This window comes from Sciurus vulgaris (genome assembly GCF_902686455.1).
Source record: "Sciurus vulgaris genome assembly, chromosome: 18".
In the NCBI taxonomy this organism is placed as follows: Eukaryota; Metazoa; Chordata; class Mammalia; order Rodentia; family Sciuridae; genus Sciurus; species Sciurus vulgaris.
The window spans coordinates 10,047,823-10,060,113 of NC_136479.1; the positions used below are offsets into that span (position 1 = coordinate 10,047,823).

Consider the following 12,291-nt stretch of genomic DNA (forward strand, 5'->3'; position numbering starts at 1 on the left):
CACCAATGCTTATGTTTGTAGGACTCACATGGTGGGGGTGGTGGGTGTGGGTTGCCAGTCATGGTAGACATGCCACACTGTCCTATTTTGGGGATCCTATTATAATGAATCTGATGATTTTGGATTAAACAATCTCACACCTTCCCCAGGTGGGGATGAGCTATAATAAGTTCCATAGCAGAGTGAGTCTTCCAGGGGCTGCTCTGTTCCTGCATATGCTCTATTGAGGTTGCCCTGGTGTGTGGTAGCCAATCTTTTTGAAACATCAAAAGGTGGTGTTTCTTCAAAGAGAAGGGGCTATCAGCCAAACTCCCTTTCATTTCGAAAAAACTTACAACGGGGCACCAATAAACCTTCCCATGCTTTTTCAGTTAAGGGGACCTTAGAATACCATTTCACACGTGGCCCAACTTCTTGTTCCTTTGAAAATGCCCTGAGAAGCCCTTAACTGCAGCCAAATGGGGAAGGTGATGGAAACATTTCCCTACAAATAGCCTAGCCGACTGCAAAGTGTATACTTAGTTAATGCAATTAAAAAACAAAACGCCGGGGCGTGTGGAGATCTAAATTTGGTGTAGCAGCTTTGGTGCACATCCTGTTTTGGGGGCTACTGAAGTCCAATTCAAGCCGAGAGGAAGAAGTGGGAGAAATGGGAGAGGGCCGACGGACGGCTGGAATCCGCTAGGAGAGAGAGGGCAGATTTGGAAACGCTGAGAGGAGAGGCTGGAAGCCGAGCAAGGCCGAACTCCACAGCCCCGGGTGAGGATGCCCAGGGGGCTTGGTGGGGACAGGGGACCGGCGATTCGGGAGACCAATGCGCGGGCACCAGGAACGGCAGGGTGGCTGAGGCTTGAGTCCCCAGGCCTTGCGCCGCGCCAGATCCGGGAGCGCAGAGGCGGCGCCGCGGTGTGCCCTCCTGTGGAGCTCAGAGAACGCGGCGGGGGCGAAAAGGGACAGAAAGCTCGAGGTCGGAGGGGTTGGGAGAGTTGCAAAGAAAGACCTTCCAGCTCACGCCGTTGCCTCGGCCTTGTCCGCTGACCCTCTCTATCCGCTGTGCTTCTTTGAGTTCATCCCAAGCCCCTCTCCCGAGGAGTGCTTACCCCCTGTGCAGGAGCTTGCCACCCCACCTTCCCAGCTCAGCCTTGGTCCTCGCCTCTGCCCAGGGACTTGAGCCATCCTGGTTGCGCGTCGGGCTGGAGGGCATAACCCCAGGAAGGGCAAGGCAATCCCTCACGCCTGGGGAGGGCGATCCTGACCAGACTGCGCCTAGTCTGTTTTGGAGTGAAAGCCATCTAGTCTGTCCTCATTCTCCCCGAGTCACCCCTTCCCTGGTGGGCATAATCCAGCCGCAGCTCCTACGCGTGCACCCCTGAAAAAGCCACCCGCTGAATCGCCTCTGTGCTCTGGCCAGGTCTGAGCCGCGCCTCCCGAGAGGGCGCGGGAGGTCCCGCCGCGGTCCTCCACCTGCCGGGAAATCGGAGCTGTTCTTCAGCCTCGGCGGCTGCCGAGCTCTCTCTCTTCTCCCTGCTCGCCTGCAGGGTTCAGCGCTGCACGCCCCCCAACTCGCTCCCGCCCGCCCGAGTCACCTCTCCCCGCGCCCCCGCCCCTCTCGAGCTCGCGCCCGCCCCGCCACCCCCAACCCGCGCCTCCTCTGCCCGCCCTCCTCCCCCTCCCCCTTTCCTCCTGCCCTCCCTTCATTCCACAAGTGTCGCTTCGCTCTCTCCAGCGCACTTGGCGAGCTGGAGAGGTGAGAGGATCCAGCAAACGGACGTGGAGCGGCGAGTCCCGAACCGCAGGCGGAGGGGAGGCGCAGACAGACCGACTCTCCCCTGCTCTCCGCCCCCGCCTCCCCCTGTGGCCGGTCGGACCTGCACCCCGCGCTTGCCCCCGCTCGTCCTCCCCCCGCCCGGCCCGGCGCGCTCCTCCCCGGCCGGCCCCACGGCGCGCGGCGCGCTGGAGGCGAACGCAGGCTGAGCCGAGCGCAGTGGCCGCCGACCACCGAGTGCCCCGCGCCGCTCCCTGCATGTGCGGCCCGCGGCGGCTCGCAGTCCCCGGCAGCAGCCTCGGCAGCTTCGGCCGCTCCTCGAGAGGCGGCTGCAGCGGCTCTAGCAGCGGCCGAGCGGTCGAGCCCGGGCTGGGAGACACGATGCGCCGAGTCCTCCGGCTGCTCCTCGGCTGCTTCCTCACGGAGCTGTGCGCCCGCGTGTGCCGGGCGCAGGAGCGAGCCGGGCACGGGCAGCTGGCGCAACTGGGAGGCATGCTGGTGCTCACGGGGGGCAACCGCTCCGGAGCTGCCTCCGGAGAGGTCGGCGAGGGCGCCGGGGTCTCGGACGCGCCCCCGACTCGGGCGCCCACGCCGGACTTCTGTCGGGGTTACTTCGATGTCATGGGCCAGTGGGACCCGCCGTTCAACTGCAGCTCGGGCGACTTCATCTTCTGCTGCGGGACTTGTGGCTTCCGGTTCTGCTGCACGTTTAAGAAGCGGCGACTGAACCAAAGCACCTGCACCAACTACGACACGCCGCTGTGGCTCAACACTGGCAAGCCCCCGGCGCGAAAGGACGACCCCCTGCACGACCCCACCAAGGACAAGACCAACCTGATCGTCTACATCATCTGCGGGGTGGTGGCTGTCATGGTGCTCGTGGGCATCTTCACCAAGCTGGGGCTGGAGAAAGCGCACCGGCCCCAAAGGGAGCACATGTCCAGGTGGGCTGCCTCCCTTTCGCCCTCCCCTCCAGGCTTCACTTTCCTTCTATCCCCTCCCCAGCTCCCCCAGGCAATGACTCCCCCCTCACCCCAGCCTCTCCGCTAGGGGATGTCACCGGGAAGCCAACTTTGGCATAGATCACGGAGAAGGGGCGCTGGGCTCAGCACAGGTGGGGGTGAGCGCGAGTACGGACGGGGTCTCTGTACCCCTTGCCTTTTCGCTGCCGCCTCCTGCCAGGGATGCAGGTGAACTTGAGGCGTACAGCGTGGGAACCCCTATTCCCGAAGTCTTGGATTTTTGTGGAGGGGACTCTGGCATTCCTCCGATTCCAGATGCTAACCTCTAGGTAAACAGAGGCAGGCGAGCCCGAAAGGGAAGGGGGGCGTGTGTAAGCCCGCGTGCGCGTGTGTGAGAGGAAGGAGGGGAGGAGTGAGTGCAGCCTGCAACTCGTACGACTAGCGAAAATGAGGCGAAGGCGGGGGAGAGTGAGCGGAGGGTGAGAACAAAAGCCGTGCTGGAGCGGCCGGTTTGCTTTCCCAGATCTTCTAGGTCCCTGAAATTGGGACCACATCTTCCCCTACCTCTCTGTTCCTCTCGTCTCTTTCTCCCGCCGCTACCTCTCCCTGCCCATGGCAGCGGCCATCACTGCGCGTCCGTGCCCCTTGCTCTGGCTGGCGCGGACTCCTGGGGCCCGAGCCCCCTCCACGAGCGCCTTCACCATCCAAGCACCCTGATTCGTCAACTTTCCCGTTTGCCTTATTCATTATGCAAGTCCCAGCACCGGCAAGTCGCAGCAGATGGGGAAAGGCATTTGGGGATTAATGGAGCTATTTGCCTTTTGCTTTTTTTAAAAGTGTTTAAATTGATTCTCACAACTCAGTAACTTTGGAGGCGGAGGATGCAGCCCAGAGCACGCAGCCCCAGGCCAGGGGAGAGGCGAGGGGTTAGTGTGAGGTCCGGGCGGGTAAACAGGAGCTAGGAGGGACCAGCGAACAGCTGGGTGACTGGGGCATAAGCCTTAACTGTCCTTTTCCAAGTCAGGGCAATAAAGTCTCTGTTTCTCCTCCCCCCCCCCCCACCTCCGCCGGAGCCCGTGTGTGCGCGTGTGTGCACGCGCTCCATGTGCATGCCTAAAAAATCTGAACAAAGAGACCCACCAAAAATAGGCGAAGGAACATCACCACCTCACTAGTAATTATTTTCTATTTATATGCAGAGTATCCGATGAATTTTTTTTACCCAGAGGGGAGGGATTTTGGGGTAGGGGGAAGAAGTGAGAAGTTCTTGTGGGTTCGGGTCGGCTGGGAGGTGTGGGTGGTCTCTGAAGCAAGCTCCAAGGGATTGGAGAACCCTGACCCATTAAGCGAGTAACGCGCTGGCCCCGCCCACCTCCTGCAAACCCAAGGTGCCCTGGGTCATTTTAATTCCCTACAGTCAATCCAGTCCCTATTGATTCTCAGGGTATGTGTTAAGGTGAGGCGGGCAGGCGGATGCAGAACTGCGGCAGCGGGTGTCGCCTTGTGGGGAAGGATTACTAAGAGACAGGTAGGCTGCTTTGTAGATTCGGGCTAGCTCCTGAAATCTCCACCAAACCCTTTCCTGGTAAACCATTTCTTCAAGGAGCCACCCCTGGGAATTGGGGGCAGGAGGTGGGACGGTGGGAACCTTTGCCATTTGTGGGAGAAACGGATGCTCACTTCAAGCCCTCTGTGGTCTGGGTGTCCTGATATAACAGCTCTCCACCAATACCTCCGGGTCCAGCAGGGACTCACATTCCTGTCCCTGGCCCTAGCAGCTCTGTTGTGGGGAGATGACTCCAGTTAAGCTGGCTGCAGTCGCATTCTTCCACAGGTACCCAGGAAGGTTCAGCTGGAGGCACTGTCTGTGGGTACAAGTCCTCTGGTAGCAGCACCTTGGCTAGAGGCTCTCCCTGTATGAGTCTTGGAAACTCGAGAATGGAGTGGAAATACACACTCCTGAAAAGAGAGAATTGTTGATTTTTACTGGCAGCTTCTAAGGTATGATTTTCAACCCTGCTGCTGTTTGAGATCACCTGTAATGCTTCCAAAACAAAACAAAAACCCCAATAATCCTGTTGCCAGGGGCTCCTCCACCTTTGACTTTTTAAATCAGAGTTTAGGGTGTCAGTACTTTTGAAAAGCTCCCCAGGCAATTCTAAGGCTCAGACAATCACTGCTAAGAAAAAAGAATTAACACCTGCTGAGCCCAGTGCTGGGTGCCAGGCACTGTATCAGTTGTGTGTGTGTGTGTGTGTGTGTGTGTGTGTGTGTGTGTGTGTGTGTGTGTAAAAGCTCTCTCATTTAGTTCTCACAGCTACCCTAGGAGACAGGTGCTCTTATAATTACCATTTATATATGAGAAAATCATGGCGCAGGTAAGGTAGCTTGCCCAAAGTCATAATTAGAAAATTGTGCAGTCTCTAGTCTCTTGATTTCAACTTGTGTCTGGGGCAGATGTTTTCAGATCCAACCTCAGATTGTGGAGTAGCTTCCTATGTAGCAGATTCACAAGTTCCATCCCCAGAAAGTCTGAATCAATAGATTTGGAGCAGGCCCCAGAAATCTGCTTTTAACCACCTCCCCCGAATGGCTCTGAGATACGTGGTCCATACTTGGGGGAAACACTACTTTTGGACTTGGGAATATTTTACAGAGTTGGGAGATGGATACATTAATCCAAGAGAAGGGAGAGGAGCCAGTGTGATTCTCTTATTTGCATTCCATTGCTTGTTTTCTCCATGTAGATAATCTTTCTGTGCTACTTGGTCTGCCTCAGGTACCCTCCAAGAGCCTCCTGTGCCACTTATACAGTTAATCATTTGGAGTCCCAGTATGGCAGTTGGCTCATTAACTTTTGCCTGATGGTGCTAAGGGATCCTCCGGTGGGGGCCAGCTCACCAAGTCTGGCAGCAGAGAGGCTGCTATGAAACAAGGCAGCTTCCAGGTAAAATTAACCTGCCAGCCACAGCCTTTTAATTTTTGTCTAGAGCTGCCAGGAACACTGAGATGGGGTGTATTATCTTCTTGCCTGAAAGCTCCTTCTCTTCAAGGACATGGAGCATGTGGCTGTGCCCTCATTGCACACTTTGCCCCGGGTGACCAGTAAACTTGTATTCTCCAGCAGAGTCTTCCAGCATGTCAGGGTGCAGGCTAAGAGTCCCTGGCATAAGGCTTGCTTCCTCCTGGATTGATTAGGGATGAGACAAGGAGAAAGCCAGTCATTCAGGAAGGGGGCAGGGAGTGCATGCAATCTGTGTAAGAACTGTGCAAATGATCACTTAGCAGCGGTGGCAGCAACCAGTAGTGAAAATTATTTACTGGGAGAAGTGACTATAAATGGTAGCTGGCTAGGTAGATATGTTTTATTGGTCTGTAAGGTATTTCTACTTATTTTTATTTTAAAGCTTTCCATATTTTTTATTATGAAAAATTTTAAATGAGCATCTTACAAGAATAATAAAATGAACTCTAGGATAGCCTTCATTTAGATGAGGGTTCTCAGCCTCAGCACTATTGACACTGGGGGCTTTGTTGTAGGGGACTGTCCTGCATGTTGCAGGTTATTTGGAAGCATCCCTGACCTGTATCCCACTGGATGCCAGTAGCACATTCCCCATACCCCATCACAATAATAATAAAAAAGTCCCCAGATATTACCATGGAGGGGCAAAATTGCCCGAGTTCAGAGCAACTGATCTCAATTGAACAATTAGCATTTTTCTCATGTTTGCTTTATTGCTCTCATATCCTCTCTGTGTGTCCACCTGCCTGCCCTTCCTTCCTTTCTCTCTCTTCTTATTTCCTCCCATCTTTCCCTCCATTACCTTTTCCTTGACTTTCTTATTTATTTTTTTGTCTGAAACAGTTGAAAATAAGTTGCAGATATGATGCCTTAGTCCCTAACTGCTTCAGGATCTCTTAATGAGAATATTCTCCCATACGTCACTATCCCATTATCATACTCAGGGAGAACAAGAACTCAGCACTGTCATCAAATACCCAATCCTAGCAATCCAGTGATACCAAAAATGTCTTAAGGAGCTTGGTTTTCCAAGTTAGGGTGCATTGTATTTGCCTGTGGAATCTCTCTGGTCTCTAATATGCATGGTGTTTTAAAGTCAACTTCCAATCAGTGGCCAATGTTTCAAAACTGGGCAATCACACAAGAAATCCAAATTCCCAATTTGAGAATTCAGTAGGTCTGGGTAACATTGGACCTGCATTTTTACACAGAGACTATGGGTTGCAGCTGAGTGGTGACTGCCCCCTTTAGGTGACTCTTGGGTTCCCTTTTGTGCCCCCACCCCCAGTTATGTCACCTGCAGACCTGGAACTGTCAGTCAGTTCAGTCACTTAATAGTCAGGTGACCTTGGGGGGGTTGCTTCACCTCTGAGACTCATGTTCCTTTCTGTAGGTCGAGAAATTACTGAGGACCAGGTTTGGAAACGACCCCCACAGAATGTGACACATGGTCCCTGCTCAGAAACCATTCATGACCCCTTCTCACCATTTTATTATTGGGATTTTTGTCCCTCTCGTCTACTGAACAGAGTGACATTGTAGTCTGGATCTTGGTGTCCAGCCCTTGCTCTGTGACACTGGCCAAGTCTAACCTCTCTGGACTTGCATGGTTTTGAATTTTTTTTTTTTTATTAGTTCATTATACCTAATATTGGGGTTTGTTTTGACATAATTTTACTGAACTGGAGAACATTTCACTAAGTGAAATAAACTAGACTCAGAAAGTCAAGGGTTGGATGTTTTCTCGCATAGGTGGAAGTTAGAGAAAAATAAATAAATAAAAATTGAAAAAAGAAGAAAGAAGGAAAGAAAAAGAAAAAGGAGGGTGGATCCCATGAAACTGGAAGAGAGCTCAGTGGAGTAGATGAAGGGGGCTGAAGGGAAGAGAGGAGGGTGGGGAAAGGGAAGAATAGGGAATAAATCTGAGCAGAATTTTCTGTGTACACATATGAATACACCACAGTGAACTTCACCTTTCTGGACTTGCATTTTGACCTGAGCGGGAGGGGCCAGCAGGTTCCGAGTAGGAAGGAAGGTTTATGTGCGACCAGATTAAATGCATTGCATCGAGTGTTGTCTACGTGATGTCGAAGAACCCTTGCTGGATCTGCAATTTTGCCATAAGCTTATGTGTAAATTCCTATTTAATCTCACACCCCTCCCCCATGAGGTAGGCTTGGTGACAGTGTGCCATTTACAGAAGCAGAGATTGCTTTCCAGGAGGATGAGCAAGCTCCTGGTGAGTGGAGGAGTCAGACTTCAAATCCAGGCAGCCGGAGAGGGGCAGAGGTCTGTGACTACTAGTCTGCACTACCTTCAAGTGCAAACCCACAGGCCCTCCAGTCTCTGCAGATCAGGGTGCTTGCATACCATGCAAACAGCAGTATATGCAGCGGGGCTGTGCCAGGAGCCACGGTAAGATCAGGTCTAGGGATGCTTTCTGCATCTGCCCCTGGCAAGGCCAGGCTTCTTGGTGGAGGCCGTGGTGAGAAATGACCTTGAGGGCAGAGACATGTGTTTGAAGCTCTCCACACTTGAAGCCAGTGGGGAACACATGTCATCATTTTGCCCACCTTCAAACAGAATCCAAAATCCAAATGGCAAATTTCAAAGCACGGTGTCTTGTGTGTTTTTTAAACATGCTTCAGAAGAGCTGGAAACCCTTGCAAAGAAATGGCATCCAGTGACAAATTGCCTCCCTTTCCCTGGCCTTTTCTCTTGTCTCCCACCTCTCCCATTCCTCTCCCACCTCCCCGTTTTCCCAACCTCCCATGGCTTTGCCTTTGATCAGCTCCCTGAGCTGCAGAAGCTCAGGAATGCACGCATACATGGTTGGCACAGAAAACCTCTCAGTTATTTCTCTTATAGGATATGTCTACTTCTCCTTGGGGACTGAGTCCCTGCATTTTAAATATCAACTTTACTGAGGTATAATTTACACAGTAAAATGCACACATCTCGAGCATGCAGTTCGAGCTTTGACCAACGTCTGCACCTCTGTAGCCACTAAGCTAGGAAGCTAGCTCTTGCCCTTTGCCCTTGCTTTCTCAAAAATTAAGTGATGCTTCTTGCACAAGAGGCAGTGCTGAAGAATCCTATTCATGTATGTGAGTCAGAACACTGTTGGAGCATTGGGCCCCCCGGAAGGCTGTGAAGCCACGTGCTGGGCTTGGAACTCTGTTTGGAAACACTGGGGTCTTATATGCGCACACTGTATTGGAAAGAAGAGCAATCCGACTTTTTCTTTCGGTGCCTCAGGTAGGCCAAGCTCGTCCACAGCACGGAGGGGTGGCATTGGCTTCAGTTCTCGTCTTTCAGACTTAAGTGACTGCCTGTCCTCATCATCTATGTCCTGGCTCCAGTGTCACCTTCTCGAGGAAGCTGGCCCCTGACCACCCAGGCTCCGTTATCCTTCCCCATCCTCCACACACAGTCTGGCCTCTCCTTCAGTCCTGTTCACTTTATTTTGCATTAGGGTCTAAAATTAAGTTACTAATTTATTGGTCGACTAGTTTATTATATTTCCTTCCATTATCCCTCAAGGTTAGGAATACAGGGACAGTCATTGTCTTTTCCACTCCAGAGTTGGAAGCAGAGTGCCTAGTACAGAGAGAGTTCTGGATTCCAACACCCTGTTTGCATGACATAAAAAAAAAAAAAAACCTCTTCATTCATTCATTCATTCACTCATTTGTTCATTCACACGTGCAATAGGTGTTTGCTGAACACCTACCTTATACCCAGCACTGTGCTGAAATCTTTGAGAAAATTGCTGCAGATGTGATCCCCACCCTTGAAGAGCCAATGATTAAATATTGAGAGACAGGTAGCACACAAGGAAATGTACAAGTGAGTCGATACTGAGTTGACCCTTATGAAGTTGCCAATATTCAATCATTTTCAACTTCAAAAATGGTAACATGTCACCATCATTGTTCTCAATTGGGTTAAGGGATATCAAGGGATCACAGCGTGGCTTCTCCAATCCTGTATTAGGCAGGGTTCTTCAGTGACACAGAACCAATATATCAAAAGATTTATTATAAGGAGTCGGCAAGTCCAAAATCTGCAGTGTAATGTCTCAGTTCAAGTGTGAAGGCTGGCAGGCAGGCTGCTGCAGAACTAGGAAGAGCGGTGTCCCAAGTCAGAGGCTGTCGGGCCCGGAGAATCCTCTCCTGTTTAAGGAAGAGTCAGCCTTGTGCTCCAATCAGCCCTTCAGATGATTTACTGGGGCCCACCCTCATTAGGGCAGGCGATCTTCTTTACTCAGTTTACCAATTGAATGTTAATCTCATCTAAGGACACTCTCCCAGAAACACCCTGAATAATACTTGATTAAATATCTGGACACAGCCTGGTCAGTAAAATTGCCATGTAACATGAACCCTCATGGAAGTCTTAGGCTCTTGATATGCAGAGTGCCTTGTAGGCCAGTAAGATCTTCACACCCAGGAGCCAGAGTGGAATGTCAGGCCCACCTCAGATTATGGAATCAGAATCTGCATTTTAAAAAGATCCCCAGATAATCCAAATGTTCATTAAAGTCTAAGAAGCACCCAAACTATATGCCACAAGCAAATGCCAAATCCTGAGGCACATAGTTGATTCTTTCCACTGCCTGAGTCATTAAAACATTTTAACACATTCCTCACAAAGAAGTTTTCAGTATGCACCCCAATATACATACATTTGCTTTAATAATGCACAGACCTGTGGACAGTTACTAAGTATGTAATCAAGCGTACATAAGAAGAAATTTTTAAACTGAGCTGAAGGTGAAATAAACATGACTTTAAAATCTGTTGCTAGTTGCAATGACTTTTCACTCTCATTAGCTGAAGTCTAAAGTGAAATGCATGTGGAAGATGGCATTCCTCATTAGTAAACAAATCCACCTTGAATATTCCCCATTTTGTTTTGTTTGTTTGTTTTTTGGATGACTTTGTTAGGGTCTGAACAGACCTTGGCTGTTTTTACCTTGTGAGAAGATGCTGAAGAGGAGGGGCAAATGAACGCGCGTCAGCATGGCCAGCCGGGTCTTCGGCCTGTGGTTTTGTTAAGGGGGCTATTTTCTTAAGGCATGTGTCTGCTTTGAACGATTGGCAGAGCCAAAAGTAGAGAATTTAACCTGTGCTTCCCTTTGGGGCTGCCAGACCTGCAGTGCAGGTGTTGTGCCCTGTGAGGGTGCTGCTGGCCATCACCCTCCACGCCTGCCCTCTGACATGACAGTTCCCAGTGCAGGCATCAGCCCTGCCCATGCAGTTGGATCGATCTCTCATCTGCATTGACTGAGGGCTGTATACAGCTGTTCCGACCTTTCCTTTGCCCGTGCCATGTCATTTTATGCAGAACAGGAGTGAGTGAATCCTGCTTTGGAAACTCCTTGACCAGGAAGTGGAGGTTTCTAAGGATTCTTGTCTCCACTGCATGTTCTGGGACTGGCAACCCAGGGAAGGATGTGTCGTTGGGGATCAGAGCTGAAATTTCACAGTTTTCAGCACTCAGGAGAGACCCAGAGGATCTCTGCAGATGGCAGTGCCAAATGAGTCCGTGGTAGCCATCCTGATCCCTTGCTTCCCTATCCTCTTGAGAGCTCGACTGTTCTGGAAGTTTAGGGAGACCCTTTGGGGAATCTGATGAAAGCTATGGCTTCTTACTCAAGAACAATGCACAAACAAATTTTCCTTCAATTACAGAGGACTTCAGCGATCCCTCGAAGCTCAGGATGAAGAACCCGTTTAGAAGTGAGAAAGGCAAGTTAGGATGGGGAGGCCTCTGTTCTGTGTCTTGAAACCTCCCTGCCCTGCAACCCCTTTGAGTTTCAGACCTGGCTTATTGCACAGAGGTAGGAAGGAGCCTGGACTTTGATTTCAAAGACATTTAGGATTGCATTCCCACTCAGTTCTTCCATTGATTATCACCTGGGTTAAGTTGGGTCATTTTCCCCTCTATAAAATGGATTGTGATAATCCACCCCTATTTCAAAGTTTTATTGGCTTTCTTGTGTATGCTTCAAAATCTGACCTCTTTCCTGCCTCAGGGCCTTTGCACTTTGTTTGCTCTGTCTGAAATGCTCTTTCCATCATCTTCACTGTTAGTCAGCTTTATGTTACTATAACAAACACCGGAGATGATCAATTTATAAAGAGAAAAGGTTTATTTTAGCTCATGGTTTTGGGAGTTTCTCTCCATGATCGGTTTGTCTCTTGCATTTGAGACTGTGGTGAGGCAGCACATCTGGGCAGAAGCATGTGGTAGAGCAAAACTGCTTACTTCATGGCCAGTGAAGCAAAAAGAGAGAAAGAGGAAGGTACAGGTCTCATGGTCCCCTTTGAGGACACGCCCCCAAATGACCTGAAGACCTCCCGCTAGGCCCCACCTCTTAAGGTTTCTACCTCCTCCCAGTAGCTCCCAACTGGGGACCAAGCCTTGAGCACATGGCCTTGGGGGACACTCAGATCCCAGCCGTAGCATCCTGTGAGTAGTTCCCTCTCACTCAAAGGCCACCTCTTCATGAAGTCTTTTCTGATCACACCTCT

The 12,291-nt window shown here is 50.9% G+C and overlaps 1 protein-coding gene across 1 annotated transcript in view; it reads left to right on the forward strand.

Annotated features, from left to right (window-relative positions):
- The first annotated feature begins 1,717 nt into the window (after positions 1-1,717).
- SHISA9 (shisa family member 9) overlaps positions 1,718-12,291 on the forward strand; it is a 277,359-nt gene continuing 266,785 nt past the window's right edge. The window contains exon 1 of the mRNA XM_079121416.1: positions 1,718-2,709. Coding sequence (XP_078977542.1) covers positions 2,024-2,709 — 686 coding nt within the window. The 5' untranslated portion in view covers positions 1,718-2,023. The remainder of the gene's footprint in view (positions 2,710-12,291) is intronic.